The sequence below is a fragment of the Chiloscyllium punctatum genome, chromosome 19 (assembly GCF_047496795.1).
Source record: "Chiloscyllium punctatum isolate Juve2018m chromosome 19, sChiPun1.3, whole genome shotgun sequence".
Taxonomy (NCBI): Eukaryota; Metazoa; Chordata; class Chondrichthyes; order Orectolobiformes; family Hemiscylliidae; genus Chiloscyllium; species Chiloscyllium punctatum.
Window position 1 is genome coordinate 42,409,279 of NC_092757.1, and position 21,730 is coordinate 42,431,008.

Genomic DNA, 21,730 nt, shown 5'->3' on the forward strand with positions numbered 1-21,730 from the left:
AGACCTGCAAATTCACATTATTAACCTACAACACCATATTACTTGTGATGTGTAGGTGTTGATGTTGAACTGTGGTGGACAATGTCAGAAGTCACACGACACCAGGTTTATTTGAAATCATGAGCTTTTGGAGCGTTTCCCTTCACCTGATGAAGGGGTTACACTCTGAAAGTTTGTGATTGCTATCTGTTGGATTACAACCTGGTGTCTTGTGACTTCTGACTTTGTCCACCACATTACTGACCTACAATACTGCATTGCTGACCTACAGGTTTGAATTATTGACCTATGGCGCTGCATTACACGCCTTTGGGATATTATTTCTGGCCTACAGCACCATGTTACTGACCTATAGGTTTGTGTTAATGACATACAGCATCACATTATTGACCAACTGCAGCACTTTATTGAGCTATAGCACCACATAACTGACCTACAGCAATGTATTACTGGGATTACAGCATCATATTCCTGACCCATGCCATCACATAATTGATCTGCAATGACCCTTACTGACCTCTGGCTCTTCATTACTGACTGACAGTATCACATTACAGAGATACAGGTTTACATTATTAACATACACTACTATATTAGATTAGATTAGATTACTTACAGCGTGGAAACAGGCCCTTCGGCCCAACAAGTCCACACCGACCCATTCCCCTACATTTACTTTGCACCTAACACTATGGGCAATTTAGCATAGCCAATTCACCTAACCTGCACATTTTTGGACAGTGGGAGGAAACCGGAGCACCCGGAGGAAACCCACGCAGACACTGGGAGAATGTGCAAACTCCACACAGTCAGTCGCCTGAGGCGGGAATTGAACCCAGGTCTCTGGCGCTGTGAGGCAGCAGTGCTAACCACTGTGCCACCGTGCCGATTACTGCCCTACAACATGACATCAATGACAAAAAAAGGATTTCCTGATATGCACATTCACATTATTGACCTAGAGCACCATGTTACTGATCTACAGCATCAAATTACTGACCTAAAGCATCACATTATTCACCTACAGCATCACGCAATTGACCGACAGCATCGTGTTACCTTCTTACAGCATCACTTTACTGGCCTACAGCATCTCGTTACTGACCTTCAGCACACTGTTACTGATGTACAGAACCACCTTAGTCTCTCTTGCTGTTTGCTTCAGATACATATCTTTTGCAGTTTGACTCTCATGGAGCCTTTTCTTTCTCCCTCTGCTGGAGGTGGTTTTCTAATAAAAACTATTCACTTTCTTTTACACCAGTTGCCTTTAGCCTAACACTGGATATTAATACTGATCTCTACAGAGCATAATTATAGCAGTTCCCAACCAGAAACAATTAATTTTGTCACTAATGCACTGATGGCTAAAGGTATAAATGTACCTGAGTGAAAACTCCCCATATTCATTTTTAAGTTACATTGGAGTATCTGGATGAGTATATTAATACAAAGGGTTTAAGGGAATATGGACCAAATGCTGGCAAATGGGAGGTGGTCAGTTTGGGAAGTATGGTTGGTGCGGATGAGTTGTATTGGAAGGTCTGTTTCCATTCTGTATGATTCTATGATTCTTAGGAAGGGTACTTAGAAAAGCTTTAAGTTGGATTTTTTTAAAACAACACTATAATGATATATACACAGTAAGAAGTTAAAAATCACACGATACCAGGTTATAGTCCAACAGGTTTAATTGGAAGCACTAGCTTTTGGAGCACTGTTCCTTTATCAGGTCGGCGCTTCGAAAACTAGTGTGCTTCCAAACAAACCTGTTGGACTATAACCTGGTGTTGTGTGATTTTTATCTTTGTACACCCCAGTCCAATACTGGCATCTCCAAGTTATGACTACACAGTAAGACATTTTATCAGTAAGCTTATGTACTGTACATTTTAATAACTTGAGCATTAATTACATAAACATACTGAGGAAGTGATATCTAACACCTTGTTCAATGCACAAGTAAGGATAGCATTAACAATTACAGGCCAGTCAGTTTAATTTCAGCAATGAGGAACCTTTTGCAAATGATAATTCAAAACAAAATTACCAGTAATTTGAAGAAGTGTGGATTAATAAAAGGTGTGGGCATCACTGGTTGGCTAACATTTATTGCCTGTCCCTACTTGCCCTTGAGAACGTGATGGTGAGCTGCTGTCTTGAACTGCTGTAGTCCATGTACTTTAGATTGATTAGATTGTATTTTTAGGGAGGGATTTTCAGGAGTTTGATGCCAGCAACAGTGAACAGCACTATATTTCCTATCATGTGGCGACCAAAACTGAACACAATATTTCAAGTATGGTCTAACCAGGACTCTGTAGAGCTGCAGTGTAACCCCATGGCTCTTAACTTCAACCCCCCTGCAAATGAAAGCCAACACACCATAGGCCTTCTTAACAACCCTATCAACTTGGGTAGCAACTTTGACGGACCAATAAACATGGACCTCAAGATCCCTCAGTTCCTCCACGCTACCAAGAATCCTGCCTTTAACCCTGTAATCTAAATTCAAATTTGACCTTCCAGAATTCACACTTTTCCCGGTTGAACTCCATCTGCCACTTCTTAGCCCATCTCTGCATCTTGTCAATGTCCGGTTGCAACCTACAACAGCCCTCCACACTATCCACAACTCCACCAACTTTCATGTCATCCACAAACTTACTAACCCACCCATCCATTTACACATCCTCGTCACTTATGGAAATCACAAAGAGCAGAGGTTCCAGAACAGATCCCTGCAGAACACCACTGGTCACCGAGCTCCAGGCTGAATACTTTCCATCTGCTACCACCTTCTGTCTTCTGTGGGCCAGCCAATTTTGTATCCAGACAGCTAAATGTCTCTATATCCCGTACCTCCTTACTTTCTGAATGAGTCTACCATGGGGAACCTTAACAAACGCCTTACTAAGATCCACACACACCACATGCACTGCTCTACTCTTGATTAGATTAGATTCCCTACAGTTTGGAAACAGGCTGTTTGGCCCAACAAATCCACACCGACCCTCCAAACAGTAACCCACCCAGACCCATTCCCCTACCCTATACTTACTCCTGACTAATGCACCTAACACAATGGGCAATTCAGCATGGCCAATTCACCTGACCTATACATCTTTGGATTGTGGGAGGAAATCGAAGCACCCGGAGGAAACCCACACAGACACGGGGAGAATGTGCAAACTCCACACAGACAGTCACCCGAGGTGGAAATCGAACCTGGGTCCCTGGCGCTGTGAGGCAGCAGTGCTAACCACTGACCCACCATGCCCGCCCTAAAAGCCACTATGCCTACCTTCATCAATTTGTTTTGTCACATCCTCAAATAATTCAATAAAGCTTGTGAGGCATGACCTGCCCCTCACAAAGCCATGCTGACTATCTCTAATCAAACTTTAGTTTTCCATGTAATCATAAATCCAGTCTCTCAGAGTCTTCTCCAATAATTTGCACAACACAGACATAAAATTGACTGATCTGTAATTCCCAGGATTATCCAATTTCTCTTTCTTTGCCACCGTCCGATCATCTGGTACTACTCCAGTGGACAATGAGGACACAAAGATCATTGCCAAAGGTGTAGCAATCTCTTCCCTTGCTTCCTGTAATAACCCTGGGTATATTCCATCTATCCTTACATTTTTCAAATTTTTCAGCACATCCTCCTTCTTAATGGCAACCAGTTCGAGCAGATCAGCCTGTTTCACGCTGTCCTCACAAACGACAAGGTCCCTCTCACTAGTGAATACTGAAGCAACGTATTCATTAAGGACCTCCCCTACCTCTTCTGACTCCAGACACAAGTTCCGTCCATTATCCCTGATCCACCCTACCCTTACTCTGGTCATGCTCTTGTTCCTCACATAAGTGTAGAATGCCTTAAGGTTTTCCTTGATCCTAACTGCTCAAATATTTTCATGCTCCCTTCTAGCTCTCCTAAGTCTATTCTTCAGTTCTTTCCTGGCTACCTTGTAGCCCTCTAGAGCCCTGTCTGATCCTTGCTTCCTCAACCTTAAGGAAGCTTCCTTCTTCCTCTTGACTAGATGTTCCACATCCCTTGTCACCCCAGGTTCTTTCAACAGGCCATCCCTTGTTGCCTCAGTGGGACAAACCTATCCAGCACTCTCAGCAAGTGATCCCTAATCAACCTCCACATTTCTGTCATGCATTTTCCTGAGAGCATCTGTTCCCAATTTAGATGCCCCAGTTCCTGCCTAATAGCATTGTTATTCCCCCTTTCCCAATTAAATACTTTCCCATACCACCCTCTCCTATCCCTCTCCATGACCATGGTAAAGGTCAGAGAGTTGTGATCACTATCACCGAAATGCTCTCCCACTGAGAGCTCTGACACTCTGCCTGATTTGTTGCCAAGCACTACATCCAATATGGCTTTCCCTCTAGTTGGCCTATCTACATATTGAGACAGGAACCATTTCTGGACATGATAAAAATTGCTCCATCCAAACTATTTGAACTAAGGAGGTTCCATTCAATATCAGGGAAGTTAAAGTCACCCATGACACCAATCCTGTTACTTTTGCACCTTTTCAAAATCTGCCTCACAATCTGCTCCTCCATGTCTCTGTTGCTTCTGGAGAGTCTGTAGAAAACTTCCAACACAGTGACTGCTCATTTCCTGTTTCTGACTTCCACCCATACTGACTCTGTTCACCATCCCTCCGCGATGACCTCCCTTTCTGCAGTAGCATTGCTATCCCTGATTATCAATATCACTCCACCACCACTTTTACCTCCCTCCATATAAAACGTTTGAATCCTGGAATATTCAACAACCATCCCTACCCCTGTGATATCCAAGCCTCCTTAATGGCCACAACATCACAGATCCAAGTACTGATCCATGCTCTAAGTTCATCACCCTTATTCCTGATAGTCGCATTTAAATAGACAGATTTCAGCCCATCACACTGACTGCAACTTTGCCCTAACAACTGTCTATCTCTCCTCACAGACTCTCTGCAAATTGTATCTGGCTGTTCAGTAGCTACTCCCTCCATAGATCCGTAACTCCGGTTCCCAAGCCCCCCCCCGCCCCTGCTAAACTGGTTTAAACTCTCCCAAGGATCTGTAGCAAACTTCCCACCCAGTATTAAATTAGATTAGATTACTTACAGTGTGGAAACAGGCCCTTTAGCCCAACAAGTCTGCACCGACCCGCCGAAGCGCAACCTACCCAGACCTATTCCCCTACATTTACCCCTGCACCTAACACTACGGGCAATTTAGTATGGCCAATTCACCTGACCTGCACATTTTTGGACTGTGGGAGGAGCACCCGGAGGAAACCCAGGCAGACACGGGGAGAATGTGCAAACTCCACACAGTCAGTCACCTGAGTCGGGAATTGAACCCAGGTCTCTGGCGCTGTGAGGCAGCAGTGCTAACCAATGTGCCACCGTGCCACCCACAGTATATTGGTGCCCCTCCAGTTCAAGTGCAACCCATCCTTCTTGTACAGGTCCTATCGTTCCCAGAGGGTATCCCAATGATCCGCGTATCTGAACCCTCCCTTCTACACTAGCCCTGCAGCCCAAGTGTTCATCTGCCCTCGCTCTCTGATCCGAGCCTCACTAGTCCGTGGCACTGGTAGCAATCCTCAGATTAATACTGCTCGTCCTGCATATTAGCTTCAACCTAACTCTCTGTATTCACTTTTCAGGTCCTCATGTCCTAGCTATGTCATTGGTACCGATGTGTAAGACGACTTCTAGCTGCTCGCTCTCCCTCTTAAGAATCCTGTGGACTGATCCGAGACATCCCTGACCCTGGCACCTGGGAGGCAACATACCATCAGGGAGTCTCATTCGTGACCACAGAATCTCCTGGCTGTTCCTCTAACCATTGAATTTTCTACCACTTATCACTCTCCTATTCTCCCCACTTCCCTTCTGAGCCACAGAGCCAGGCTCAGTGCCAGAGACCTGGATGCTGAGGCTTTCCCCTGGTAGGGGAGTGCACATAATTAATTCCGAAGCACTTTACGATGTCCCGAAAAATACTTAAACCATACAGTTCCATGAATGTAAAACTTAACATATAAGGAAGATTTGAGGACTTTGGGTCTATATACGATGGAATTTAGAAGGATGAGGGAGAAGCTTATTGAAACAGACAGAATACTGAATGGCCTGGACAGAGTAGATATTGGGAAGATGTTTCCTTTGGTCAGAGAGACTAGGGCCCGAGGGCACATCCTTAGAATAAAGGGAAGATCTTTTAGAACAGAAATAAGGATAAACTTCTTCAGCCTGAGAGTGGAGGCTATGGAGGCTAGGTTATTGAGTGTATGTAAGACAGAGATAGGTTTTTGAGTATCAAAAGGATCAAGGATTATAGGGACAAATAGGAGAATGGGGTTGAGAAATCTATCAGCCATGATTGAATGGTGGAGCAGACTAGATGGGCTGAATGGACTAATTTCTGCTCCTATGTCTTATGGTCTAAATGTAAGTTCCTCCTCCACCTCTTTTCTCTCCCGGACAGCTGACAGTTAAGATTGAGATTCTCTGCGCTCCATCTTCCTTTTACATCCTCAATTACACGATTCCTCCAGCACTTTCTCAATAGTTGTAGAGTCTGTGGTTTATTAGATTAGATTAGATTACTTACAGTGTGGAAACAGGCCCTTCGGCCCAACGAGTCCACACCGCCCCGCCGAAGCGTAACCCACCCATACCCCTACATCTACCCCTTACCTAACACTACGGGCAATTTAGCATAGCCAATTCACCTGGCCTGCACATCTTTGGACTGTGGGAGGAAACCGGAGCACCCGGAGGAAACCCACGCAGACACGGGGAGAACATGCAAACTCCACACAGTCAGTCGCCTGAGGCGGGAATTGAACCCGCGTCTCCAGCGCTGTGAGGCAGCAGTGCTAACCACTGTGCCACCGTTTAGTCACTTCTGGTTCAATTGTATTTAAGGCCATTCGTGTTTAGCTAATTTGATTAAGTTTTTTGAGGAAGTAACAGAGAAGTTACATGGTACATGGACTTCGAAAACATGTTTGATAAACTGTCACATAATAGGTCTTTCCAGAACCGTGTCCAATTGTGCACTTCAGAAGAAGGGAGCAGAAATGATTTAGGAGAATTGTTTCCGAGTGAGGGACATGAGTTACAATGACAGTTTGGAGAAATATAGACTGTTATCCTTGGAGAAGTAAATGTTGAGAAGATATGATTGAAGTGTTCAGAACCCTGAGGACAGAGAGAATAGGGAAGAACCAATTCCATTGGCAGACTGGTCTGAAACCTGAGGACTTTGATATCAGGTTATAGGCAAAAGTATCAAGTGTAACATGAGGAAAAATAATTTTTCATAGCGTGTGGTTCAGATCTGCAATGCACTGCCTAAAGCAGTGGTGGAAGTAGGTTCAGTCATTACTTTTAGAAGAGAATTAGATAAATACTTAAAACTAATGTGGGTAGCAATGGGAAAAGGATGATGGGTGTGAGATTTGCTGGACTTGTTCTATCGGAGAGGCAACCTGGGCTCTGTGCCTAACCATTCATTAGTTATTTCCAGTGATCCTGAATATATCATCCCTACTCTCCTTTTGTAGATTAAGAAATAGAGTTTGTCATTGAAAGATGTTATAGTTAAACCTCTCTCCATACCTGGATTCATTAACTGATAGAAGCCTCATTTACTTGGCAAACACTATATAATTCTTGTTGTGGGTCTGACAGGCTCAAAACACCATTCTAATAACCTACAATCTGCAGAAGTTAAAGAGGAGCCATATTTTAAACTGTGCTATAACTGGCATTCCTGCAGCTATGTATCCCTCTGCAATGTACTCCAACAGGCTCTCATCTGGAACATGTCAAATCTCAATTATTTTATTGATGTTCCTCTTAGCTGTAGTTCCATGTCAAAGGTGCAAATCCAAATCATGAATCTAGCCTTATTTGGTGACTAACCTGGTAGCCATCTGAGACAAACCACAAGAATAGGTACTTTGAAAAATGATAAAGGCACATTGGTATTTGAGGCATTGTTAGATTGTGGCATTCTATCTGATCTGTATGACACTAATTTGAATGTCTCAGACTCTAAGAACAAAAAACACATCCCAATACTTAATGTTCCTGCTGTATGTTGTAGACAATGAACAGCAGTTGTATACATTAGAGATCACTGGAGAATTCAAGCACTCGAAGGCAGGATCTTTCAATGCACGAAGTCAGTTTAATTTATAAAAATGTCTTATTGGTTTGGATAACCCAGAGATCCGTGTACTTAGGCATTTTCAAACTATGCTCCAAGGTCTTTGAATTGAATTGATAGCTGATTTCATTTCGACCCCAATTGGGGATTGGAAAATGTGGAACTATTTTTCAGCATTGTTTCAATAAGCAGTGAACTCCTGATAGCCATGAGACAGCTCAGGGAGCAAAAGGAATTGTAACAGTAGAAAAAAAACTTCAAGAACAGGTGGGACCATGAAATTGTCAAAATGATTCCAGATGGTCAGGTGATGTCAGATACGTCAGACTGACTCTTCACCTCAGTTTATACATAATGTTGCAGCCAGTTACAGTCAATGCTGGAAATGGTGTTCAGTGACTCTAAAGCACATTGAAGTTCAATGCTGTCATCAACAGAAGCTGCTATTAAATATGCAGAATCTGGCATTACTGGGTAAATCCTTGAATCCTCAAGAAATTAAAGAAGGAAACATGTACTTGTTATGTTTGTATTTTTCAGAACCTCATAAATACTGGAAGGTATATTGAATTCAGCAATGTACAATTGTAGATCTGACACAGGCAAACATGTAAACCAGAGTAAACATTATCCAATATCCATGGTGTGACAAAAGAGGTTGGTGGTTGGAAGAGCCCTTTGTGAGGGGCAGTTAATGGCGTTTTCAAAGTTACAGACCTGCTGTAATTTTTGTTGAGAGGTTTGGGAGGTGTTTGGATGTGGACGATGAGAGGGTTGTGGCTGAGCTAATGAACAAGGGTAATCTAACATTTATACTTTATTCTGAGATTCCAAAGATAGTCAGCAAAGTTTCTCCATTGAAACTCATAAGGAGACTTCCAGACCCTTGAATTATTGACAAATTGCCCACATCAATTGAAAACTTTCTTGGCAGCAGAAAATGTAGTGAAAAATAGGAAAGGTTCATTCTGGGAAAGAAATCAGGCAGTGGATCTCCTCAGGGATCTGTTCTGAAGCCTTGCAATTTACAAGATTAGTGAATGATATGGGGCAGCTTGGAGAAATGACAGTGAAATGTTTTTATGCATAACTAGATTCATGAAAATATGTCGGTAAATGTATATCATGTTAAAGGGCCCTATTGTGTGGTAGCTGAATGGAATTTTAGACAAGATGATCTTGATTTTTTTTCTTAAGCTAACATTATAAAGAATTTGGATTCCTGACTTCTGGAAGTGCCAAAGAGTCTCAGACCCAATGAATGAGCTCTAAGCTCACCCCGAATCATTAAGCTCCAGTGTCAGGAGAGGGGAGCTGGCTCCCCTTCAATATCCGCTTGCCCCCTCGGCTGGTCATAACAAGGTTCATTTGAAAACGATCCCTGTCCTTGTGGATGATTTTCTCCCAGGCACAAATAAATTAGTAGGGGCCAATCTAACCAGGCTTTCTTGAGTTAACCAAAGGAGTTAGGCATAGTTCTTGGGGATAAAGGAATTAGAGAGTCTGGGGAGAAAGCAGGAACAGAATGAGCTAGAATTTCAGCCATGGTCGTATTGAATGATGGAGCAAGTGCTAAGGGCCAAATGGCCTACTCTTGCTTCTGTGCTCTTTGTTCCTAAAAGCCTTGATACAGTTTCTGGTTTTTTTTGTACATGTGGAGATGTGCAAAGTGTAAACTTTAAAACATACTTGTTTTACTTTCAGCATGTATGAACTGCACCAAATTTGCTGAACTACAGGAGAGATTAAATACTCTGGAGAATAAGGTAAATAAACTTATTTGAATGCAGAAAAATGTTTTACTTGTTTCCTGACTTACGTCAAAATATAATCAATCCATCTGGAATGTGGAGTAATTTCTCATTCAATACATGTTAAATGTTCAGATGTTCGATCATTCGAGAACAGAATTATGTATGTTTTCATGGCTTTGCAGTAAGGTCAAGGCTAGGAATGGACTTGCTTAGATCTAAATGGACATTCATGTGGAGGGAAGGGTAATCACGATTGACCAGTGGGCAGAGTCTGAAGGGGAATTGAGTGGGGTTTGGGATAGCAAAGATGTTGGTGCACATCTGAGAAAAAGGAAGGGCTGTAAGAGAGGCAGGTGGAGCAATAGATACTTCTGAGTACAAGGCAGTGATGGGCCTTTTCTCATAGTCAGGGCGATAGAAGCATGGAGATAACTGTCGGATGCAAACCTGGCAGTGGCAGAACAGGGACATAAGGGAGAAATGACAGATTGCAGAGGATACTCAAGAAGGAGGTTGCACGGTGGCTCAGTGGTAAGCACTACTACTTCACAGCGCCAGGAACTCCAGTTCGATTCCAGCCTCTGGTGACTGTCTGTCTGGAGTTTTCACATTCTCCTTGTGTTTCTGTGGGTTTCCTTTTGGTGCTCTGGTTTCCTCCCACAGTCCAAAGATATGCAGGTTAGATGAATTAGTCATGCTAAATTGTCCATAGTGTTCGGAGATGTGTCGGTTAGGGGTAGTCAGGGGGAAATATAGGGTAGGGGAATTGGTCTGGGTGGGTTACTCTTTGGATGGTCGGTGTGGAACTGTTGGGTCGAAGGGCCTGTTTCTACACTGTAGGGATTCTCGGAGGAAAAGAAAGGTCAGATGGGAGTTTGGGAAATGACTCATGAGAAATGCACAGGTAAAATTCATACGAATCCTGGCTATTATTATGAAATCAGGGAGTTTAATAATCCTCCATTAGACACCACATTCTACCTCATTGGCAAGTAGGGTATGCCTCCAATGGCTGCACTTGCTCACGCAGAGGATTTTCCATTTAGAAGCACTTGTCATCCGATCATTTCATGCATGTTCACAGGGGAGGTGCAGACATGGTGGTAATCACACTGGTAATGCCGAGCCCCTAGGTAATGTTCTGAGATGGTGAAATTTGAATTCAATGAACATCACAATTTTTGCTGGCACCTGAACCTTCCTGTTTGATTGAGGGAATGTGGAGACGATGATGTGTGATGCTGAATTTCCCAAGCATTAATAAAATTTTTACTTGTTTTTACTTGTGCATTGTTGCATCTCTTCATGTCTGGAAATCAGTAATAACTGAAGTGTGTTTTACAATCTCACTGTAGACATTGATGTTAGCTCATCTAACTCCTAGTCAGAATTGCTATCGACAGTGATGAGATGTCTAGTTCCTGTCTGGGGAAAAGCTTGATTCCCAGCTTAATCCATGCTCTACCTGGGATGTGATGCGTCATCAATGTTGTGATTCATAGAGTCATAGATCTCTGTAATGAGGTCTGCCAGTTGGACTTCATAGGGTATTAATTCCCTGATTGGGCTGTTAATAGAACATAGAACATACAACAATACAGCATAAAAACAGGGCCTTCAGCCTACAATATTGTGGCAGACATGAATCCAAATTAAACTAATACCTTCTACCCACCCTAGGTCCGTGCCCCTCCATTCATGGCTTATTTATGTGGTTATCCAAAAGCCCCTTAAATGCCCCTATTAAATCTGTCCCTACTGATGCCCCTGGCAGCGCGTTCCAGACTCCTCCTTTTCTTTGTGTAATAAAAGTGCCCTTCACATCTCCTTTGAGCTTTCCCCCCTCACCCTAAATGCATGCATCCTAGTATTACACATTTCAACTCTTGAAAAAAGATTCTATCAACTCTAACCATGCATCTCATAATTTTATAGATTTCTATAAGCCTCCATTGCTCAGAGGAAAAGATCCTAGTTTGTCCGGCCTCTGCTTCTCACTCATACACTCTAATCCAGGCAGCATCTTGGTGAACCTCTTTTGCACCCTGTCCAAAACCTGCACATCCTTCCTGTAGTGTGGTGACCAGAATTGAATGGCCTAATTTATAAAGCTGCAACATCACTTCCTGACTCTTGTATTCAATTCCTGACCAATGAAGGCAAGCACACTATCTGCCTTCTTTACTACCCTATCCACTTGTGTGGCCACTTTCAGGGAGTTATGGATCTAGGGCCCCAAGATCCCTCTGTACATCAATGCTATTAAGGATCCTGCTATTAATTGTATACTTTGATTTAACATTTGATCGCCTAAAGTGCAGCACCTTGAACTCACCTGGAATAAACTCCATCTGCCATGCCTCCACCCATATCTGCAACTGATCTATATCCTGCTGTATCCTTTGACAAACTTCTACACTGTCCAAAATTCCCGCGATCTTTGTGTCATCTGCAAAATTACTAACTCACCCATCCAAGTTTTCATCCATGCCATTTATATAAATCACAAACAGCAGAGGTTTCAGCACAGATCCCTGCGTAACACTGCTAATCATGGACCTGCAGCCAGAAAAACCCTCCCATCACTACCCTCTCTCTTCTATGGGCAAGCCAATTCTGAATCCAAATGGCCAAGTCACAGTGGATCCCATGCATTTTAACCTGGTCCAATCACAGAGCGCTGGCTGACCCAAGATAAGAACAGGAATGTTATATTGGGTGTGATCGTTTGCACTCCCTTTTTGATTTTCTTAAAAACCTTCTCCTCTGCTTTTGGTTGCACTTCAGTCCCACGCTCCTGATCTTCGGGCACCCGGTACGGAGGAGGGAGGGCAGGTCCGAGGACCTCCTCGTGGGTCTGCTCCTGGGCCTGGCCAAACTGTCCATCAACAGGTCCAGGCAGCGGGCCGTGGAGGGGGTCGTTAGGGCCGACTGCCTGCCCCTCTTCCGGGATTACGTTAGAGCCCGGGTGTCCTTGGAGAAGGAGCACGCGGTGTCCACCAACACCCTGGAGTTGTTCAGGGAGAGGTGGGTGCCGCAGGGAGTGGAGTGCATTATTTCCCCCTCCAACTCTATTTTGATTTAGTCCCTACCCTCCCCTCCACTGTTTTGATCACACAGCATTGCCCTTTGATGTGAAGGGCACTGCTTGTCACTGGCCACTCGGGGGTTAGAAAAAAAAAGAAAAAAAAAGAAAAAAAAAGAACAGGAATGTCAGACAGTCTGTCACTCTGAGCTAGTAGCAAGGGAGCCAGATCAATGTTAAAAACTCTCCACACGTAAATAAAAGGTGACTTAGTGACATGGTACCAGCCTCTGTGGAGTTATTTCAGTGGCAGCTAAGGAAAAGCATGCTCCTCAAGAAATTCACTCGCAACAGTCGACTTTGAGTGTGGTTAAGCATTTCTGGCATCATGCCATTATTTGAGAAGTTTGACTCATTTGATTCTGCCGTCAAAGACTGGGCCCAGTTTGAGGAAAGAATGTGTCTTCTTTTTTCTGGACAAATGACATTGGGGTGAATAAAAAGCAACAAGTAATTCTCCTGACAGGTTGTGGACCCACAGCTTTTTCAGTTATGAAGAGCTTAACTTTCCCTGAGGCACAAGATACTAAAACCTTTGAAGAGTTGACGGATTTAATTAAGGAATATTGCAACCTTAAGCCACCTCTAATTCTGAGATGCCTATCAGCTTTACTTAGCAATTGGAGAACGAGGAGAATCTAGTTCAGGACTTTTAACTACATAAAGATGATTGACAGAGCGATGTGACTTTGGTTTAAGCCTCAATGAGATGCTGAGCCGCTGTCTGGTATGTGGGATTAATGATGTAGCCATGCAAAAGCACCTTCTAGCCAAAGCCCAACTGGACTTCCAACAGACACTACAACTGGCTTTGTCATTGGAAAATGCAGCAAATAGAACATATAAGTTGCAGGGTAAATCCAATGGAAGTGGACACCTTCGCCAGGCTGACTGAGCTTGGGGAACACTACTTGGGTGAAGGTAATTCCATAGCCTCACTCACGACATATCAGCCCACAGCAAAACCCCAAAACAAGGCCGAGCCTCAGCCAAATGGTTAAGGTTCACTTCATGATCCAGGCCAGCAAACCATTATAGTTGCTGCTGGTTTACGACCATGAGACAGCAAAGGAGTCTCACTAGGCCAGAATTGAGTAAGGGAACTCATATACCGGTATCCAGGAGAGTGCATATTCTGGAAAGTCCACCTACATATGGTCTGCAAGTGTTAAATTGCTTAGCAACATCCAAATTAGAACCAATCAAAATAAGCATCTGTTTAAACAGTCATCCAGTTTTAATGGCGTTTGATACCAGTTCAGCCATTTCGGTGATCGCAGAACTGGTCTTTAACAAAATTCACTCTGAACTCTCACCCTTAAATTTGCACAAGACTTTGGCCAGACTGAGAACCTATACTGGGGAACCTTTACAGATTAAGGGTACGACTTTGGTATCGGTCTCTTATGAGAAGCAACTGTTTCAGTTACCAGTGATGATAGTAAAAGGGTTGGACCCAAGCTTGGAGTAAAATTGGTTTAGAAAGATTCACTGAGGTTTGCTCAACGTATTTCGATTAGAAAATGGCTGCTTGAGTGAAGACCTCATGAAATGCCCAGAAGCTTTTCAGGAAGGTCTAGGAACTATGAAAGGAGACAAGATGAGGAAGCTTGTTGACGAGGAAGCAGTTCCACAATTCTGCAAGGCCCGCCCAGTGCAATTTGCATTATGGACAAAAACAGAAGCAGAAATCAGATGGCTGGAAAGTGAAGGAATCATCAAACCAGTCCATTTTGTGAATGGGCAACACCAGTCATACCAATTATTAAGTCCGACTGATCGGTTCAGCTTTGTGGGAATTTTAAACAAACTATAAACCTCTTTTCACAGCTTGATAAATAACCAATTCCTCACTTGGAGGACTTGCATGCAAACTGGCAGAAGGGCTGTTCTTCACGAAGCTGGACATGGACCATGCGTACTTGCAATTATGGTTAGATGAGGATTCCCGATAGAATGCTACAAATAATACCTGTGAGAGTTTGTACCAATATTTGAGACTGCCATTTGGGGCATTGTTAGCCTGTGCCACTTCTCAATGGATGAAGGAGAACATTTTACAAGGTCTACCCCAAGTACCCTGCATACATTCTATTTTGCTAAAAAAATTCCACTTTAGAAATAGAACCAGTCTGACTCAAGATTGGGACACAGACAGATTTTAACCTCACACCTTTAATGCATTGTCTGAGCTGAGATGGCACCTTTTGTTATAAAACCTGAAGTTATCTTGAGAATGTCACTTAAAAGAATTGCTGGGATTTACATATTAAAGAACCACAACTAGCAAACCCATTCATGAAAGACATCATCTAGCTTTGTTCAATATGTCATTTCAGCTGCATGACACTATAATCTTTTGCTAAAAATCTGTGCCTTATGATCCTGCTTCTCAACCACCTGATGAAGGGCCAGCACTTCGAAAGCTAGTGCCTCCAAATAAACCTGTTGTACTATAACCTGGTGTTGTCTGATTTGTAACCTTATTCCAGGTCACCATTTATTGGGAAGACCAATAGGAACACTTAGAGAACTTGATGTTTCTCCCAGGCAGGCCTATGTCTTAGAAGGGAAGAATGTGTGTTCCAGGCACCCCAAGTGCTGTACTTGGGTGACAAAATTGTCAAGGCTGGGTTACACCCGTTGGAAAATAAAGTGATGGCGGTCGAAGGTGCCCTGGCTCCCACATCTGTACCGGAGCTGGGGTCTTTTCTTGGGCTGGTGAATTATTACAGGAAGTTCATACATAAGCTGGCGTCCATCCTGGCACCTTAGCATCAACTCTTAAAAAAGTGTAAGCCTTGGAGGTGGTTGCGTATCAAGCCGTAGCCTTCAGGAAAGTGAAAAACAGCTCTCATCCGCTAAAGTGTTGGCATGCTAAGATCCCAAGCGAGATCTGGTGCTGACATGAGATGCCTCCTTGTATGGCATTGGAGTAGCATTAGCTCATAGATGGCCCAATGGAGAGGAACGTATGCACCCAGGACATTCGCGAATGCAGAATGTAAATACACCCAGATAGAGAAGGTAGGTTTGGCAGTCATATTTGGAGTCAGGAAGTTGCCACCAAAACCTCTATGATGTATGCTTATCGGACCACACACCCTGTTAGATCTACCTAAGGAGGATGAGGCAGTGCTGTCCCTAGCTTCAGACTGAATTCACTGGTAGGCTCTCATACCAAGCACGTATAATTACAAGTTGGACCACCGTCCAGGAAGCCAAATGGCAAATTGGATGCATTGAGCTGCCTCCCACTGGCAGATACACCACCAGTGGTACTGCCACTGGAAGAGTCCATAATGGTTTTAAACTTTCTGGACATACTTCCAGCTACGGCTAACAATATTAGACTTCGGATGCAGAAAGATCCAGTCTTGGCAAAACTGAAACAGCTTGTGGTGGGGGAAACCAAAGGGCTGGCACCAGAATTGAAACCATTTTGGACCCAGAGAGACTAGATCACCAGTAGAGGAAGGCATATTACTGTGGGAGCAAAGCAAAGCTCATCACCAGATACTGGCAGAACTCCACCAGAGTCATCCAGGGGTTTCCAAAATGAAGACGTTGGCAAGAAGTTTTGTCTGGTGGCCAGGACTGGATGCTGACATAGCCGCATTGGTGGGGCAGTGCACAGTGTGGCAATAAGCTCAAACATTACCACCAGCATCTCACCCACATTCATGGGAATGGCTGGACAAACCCTGGACTTGGTCACATGTCAGCTATGTAGATCCTTTCATGGGCTCGATGTTCTTAGTCATTGTGTACACAGCACTCAAAGTGGATTGAGTTCATTTGTCAAACACAGGAATGGTATTTGGTATAAAGGGAAAAATGGATGTGTGTGCCTCTTTTGCAATATATGAATACAGTACATATATACATACAGTATATATGCACTACACTAACAGATGCTCTCCTTCATCACATTGCCCATGTTTGGCCAATAGAACACTTCTCTTGCCTTCCTCAGACTTGACTTATTTCCTCAATGTCCTGCATGGACATGCCTTTTCACCTCCTTTAGGATAATGACCATATCCTTTGTATAAGATGGCACTATGGATTATCCTTCATCTCTACAATCTCAATGTTCCCTTATAGCAGCCAATGCTTTCAGACCTGCCTGACACCACAAATTCCTGTAGCATCTTGTTATGTAGTTGGCTTGATTTGAGCAAGGTATTTGTTGTTAAGGTTCCCTATCTTTGCTGACTTGATGACTTCCAGAGCATGTGGGGATGTTGCTTCTCATTGAATCTGAAAGGTTTCATATTCTGTCTTAGTATCCTCAACATTTCTTCATAGGTAGTGCTACTCTTGACAGCACGTCTGCTCTGTTCATTGGCTTCCGCAGCTTGGAGATCAAGAATATGAATTAATGTTTTTAGTAGCAGCTTTGCAGCAAATGGAAATAGATTGAGGAAGATTCTTTGAAACTCGTGATTTCTCATGGGCCTTGAAATGTTTGTCACATATCCAATTCAGAGTGTTCCCCCTCGTTCCAGTGACAATAAAGCCTCTTGTGTTGTTTTGCTCATATCCCATTCCCATTGCTTTCTGAGTCTGGTGGGGGGTTGTATAATAAAAAGTGAATGTGTCTACTGTGAAGACCATCAAAGAGTAATTGCAGGGGTCCCATGCTTGGCGGTCCATCCATTGAAACAATTGTCTCCGTGGAGGGCTCCTGCTGGAGGTGGTCAGCATGTTTTCTTTTACTTTTGCAATCTTCTCACTGGTTTAGACCGTGTACAATACTGGGCTCATTTTTTAAAGAATAACTCCCGGGACTCCTGGAGAGCCATCACTAAAGTTCCTTACATGGACCATATCTCCCCCTCATAACTTTTGAGATCTAGGTAAAACTTTGAAACCACTGTGTTCCTTGGAGTCAGAGCCCTTTCTTATGGCTTGCACCTTCTCTTCATCAGGGTATGATCTGTCCTTGTCGATTCTGTACCTGAAGTATATCACCTACTTTACGTGGAACATCCATTTTTTCCCTTTATATCAAATACCAGCATTAGAAAAATGCTATAGGTCTTCCTCCAAACTCTCCACATGTTCCTTTGCAGTAGCTCCTGAGACTAAAATGTCATCCAGATAAACCCCCCAGTCTGCGCAGCCCTTGGAGGATGTTCTCGAAAACCCCTTTCAAAGATGGCGCAAGCCGAAGAGATACCCCAAGTGCAAGTGAGTGTACTCATACAGTTGTTTGAGAAGATTTACAGTTTATAGCTTCTTGGATGACCCTTAAGCTCCAGCTGGAGGTAGGCAAGGATCGTATTCAATTTAGAAAATATGTGCCCCCCCCCCCCACCCCCCCCCCAGCCAGCTGTGCATACAAGTCCTCTCCGTCTGTCAAAATGGGAAGCTCTGTTGACTGTCACAGAGACAGACCAAATTGTCAAGTCTTATAGCAGGGACTCCGGCCTATCACCCTCACCTTATCACCCTCACCTTAACCTCCTTCCACCTATCACATTTCCAACACCCCTCCTCCCTACCATTTATCTTAGCCCGCTTAGCACACTTTCCTCATCCCTGAGGAAGGGCTCATGCCAGAAACGTTGATTCTCCTGCTCCTCGATGCTGCCTGACCTGCTGCGCTTTTCCAGCAACACATTTTCAGCTTATAAAAGGGACGACTGGTGTGGCCTATTCAGCAAATTGTACTGGGCATATGATGCCCAGTTCCTCTAGATGTTTCAATGTTCATAGGGAGCAGCCAAGCCTTCGTGTATTTAGGTCGGCCTCTAGGTCTATCGAGATCTTGGTCCTGGTATCTTTTATCTTCCCAAGGATACTGTGGGATACCTCCCAATGACTTCATACAGATTGCCAGTATCCATTTTAAAAGGTTTTGGGCTCCGCAAATTAACTTTTGAAAGTTCCTGTCTAGTACCATCAAAACTGGCCTTGCCCCAGTTTGGACTTTAACTTGCAGATCAGACCTATCCTTTTCCATAACTATTTTAAAATTAATTGAATTATGATCACTGGTCTCAAAGTGCTCCCTTGCTACCACCTCAGTCACTTGCCCTGCCTTATTTCCCAAGAGGAGATTGAGTTTTGCCTGTTCCCTATTGATTGAGAAGGTTTTCCTGAATACACTTAACAAACTCTTTGCTATCCAAGTCCTTAAATGTATGGCAGGCCTAGTCTATGTCTGGAAAGTTAAAATCCTCTACTATTCTAATCCTTTAACTCTTACAGCTATCTGCAATCTCCCTGCATATTTGCTCCGCCATTTCCTGCTGGCTAATCCGGAGCCTATAGTACAATCCCATCAGAGTGATCAGCCTCTTCTTATTTCTCAGTTCCACCACCCATATGGCTTCACTGGTCGATTATCCTCTCTAAGTACTGCCGTGATGTTTTCCCTAATTAAAACTGCCAGAATCACCCCCCCTCTCTTGCTTCCCCTTCTATCCTACCTATAGCATCTGGATCCCAGAATATTCAGCTGCTAGTGCTGACCCTCCCTCAGCTGTGTTTCTGTAATAATGATATGCCAGACCCATATCTCCATGCATGCCCTGCACGCATCTTGCATTATCTGTCAGGCCTCTTGCATTGAACTAAATGCAGTTTAACTCCACCAGTTTTCCCACATTCTTTGCCAGCCTTGTCTACCTCAATTGGTCTCTTTAACATCTGGATCAGCCTCAACCTTCACTTTTGTCTCACTTCTGTTTAAGGTCCCATAGTCTGGCCAGACTCATTTAAACTCTCTCAAGTAGATCTTGTAAATCTCCCTACCCGAGATATTGGTCCCCGTCCAGTTCAAGTGCAACTTCTCCCTCTTGCACAGGTCACCTCTTCTCCAGAGGAGATCCCAATGATCCAAATGTCTGAATACCTGCCCCTTGCATCATCTGTCCTATCTTCCTATTCCTCTTCTCACTAACATGTGACAGTGGGAGTAATCTAGAAAGCTTTTAACCTCCTCCCTAACTCCCTATACTCACTCTGCAGGCCTCATTCCTTTTCCCATCTATGGCATTGGCACCAAGGTATGCAATGACCTCTGGCTGTTCATGCTCCCTTTTCAGAATTTGCTGCAATCGCTTGGAGACATCCTTGACCCTGGCACCAGGGAGGCAACACATTATCCTGAAGTCTCACTCACAGCTGCAGAAACGCACATCTGTGCCCCTGACCAGAGAATCCCCGATCACAATTGCTCACTTGGACTTTACCATACCCTGCTTTACAGGAAAGCCAGTTGTAGGGCCAAAGGCGTGGCTGTTATTTTCCCCTGAGAGGCTATCCCCCACCAACTTTATCCAAAATGGTTTCTTTGTTTGAGAAGTGATAGCCACAGGAGGCTCCTGCAATACCTGCCTACCTCTCCTGACAGTCATCCATCGACCTGACTGAACCGGCAGTGTAGTCGCCTCCCTGGAGTTACTGTCTATCACACTCTCTGGCTCCTGTATGCTCCTCAGTGTGTCCAGCTGCTGCTCCAACTGAACCAGGTGGTCTGAGAGGAGCCGCAGGTGGACACATTTCTTGTAGATTTGGTCACCGGGGACACTCAACTGTTCCACAACCTCCTGCATCCGACAGGAAGAGCATTCAACTCTACTGTCTGTCATCTCTACCCCTTTAACAACTAGCAGAGTTTGGAAAAGGGGTTAAAAAAGGTTTTCCTTTTTGCTGCTCATCCTCCTCAACAAAACCAGGTTAATTCCACAATCAAAACAATCTCTTAACATTTCCCAAAATGCTGACTCATAATCTGTGTACCACCAATTTCCACAACTTTGTCAAGAATTCAGAATTCCCAGGAAGTCTATTTGCCATGCTGTAGTGCTGCAACATAGCAGATGGTTTGGGCTCAGAGTGATCCGCTACGATTTCTATCAGTCAGTCAAAAGATTTTGACTTCTGGGTCGCCGCATCGGTTAAACCCTTTATGATGCTGAATGTTGGGCCCCCACAAGCAGTCAGGAGAATGATGTTTTGCGAGTGATTCCCTTCTATCCTGTGTGCCTGAAAAAGGGTCTCATTTTTTCACCATACTGGGACCAGTCCTCCACAGCCACATCATAACGTTCCAGTTTCCCAAACAGCAGCATTTTCCATATTTTCTGATCACGGTCTGGGAGGTGAGTCAGAAAGCTTTAAGCGGATGAATACTTGCAGGGTAGTCTTCTGTGGAAAGATTGGATTGGTCAGGCTTTCGCTCATTTTACAATTGGTTCAAATGCACTTTTGCTTTTAACAGGAAGTTGTTATTGAGATGGATTTGACTTTAAAGAAACAGTCTTTAGATAATAAATAATAACTTCAGCAGTGCTATTATTCCAGATGTTTGAGCTGCATCTTACAGATACTGTTGGAGTGCCATCTGCAGCCAATGAGACATCAGATACCGCTATGCCTTGGGAGAACCATATGATCATACAGAGGGGACCGCCAGGTCCAAGAGGTTAGTGCCACCATCATCACACTATCATCTTGGGCATGATTCATCACTTGGTTTTGGGGGGGAAAGGTAAAATATTGATGCTGACATGAGAATTCAGGGGAAAGATACAGGTGCTGATGTGAGAATGGGAGGACTGCACTTGGAGTCCATTATGGTTAGAAGGAAGTAACCTGATCAGGGTTAGGGTTAGATGTTGACCACACCCTACTTGAAGAAAAGGGTTGTCCTGTTGTAGAGTTTGTT

General features: G+C 43.8%; 1 protein-coding gene across 4 annotated transcripts in view; it reads left to right on the forward strand.

The window, feature by feature from the left end:
* The window catches only part of LOC140491290 (collagen alpha-1(XXVI) chain-like), a 214,319-nt gene that overhangs the window by 135,584 nt on the left and 57,005 nt on the right, over window positions 1-21,730 (forward strand). For all 4 annotated transcript variants that reach the window (XM_072589269.1, XM_072589270.1, XM_072589267.1 and 1 more), the window contains exons 4-5: window positions 9,913-9,974; window positions 21,367-21,487. In XM_072589269.1, the coding sequence (XP_072445370.1) occupies window positions 9,913-9,974; window positions 21,367-21,487 (183 nt within the window). The remainder of the gene's footprint in view (window positions 1-9,912; window positions 9,975-21,366; window positions 21,488-21,730) is intronic.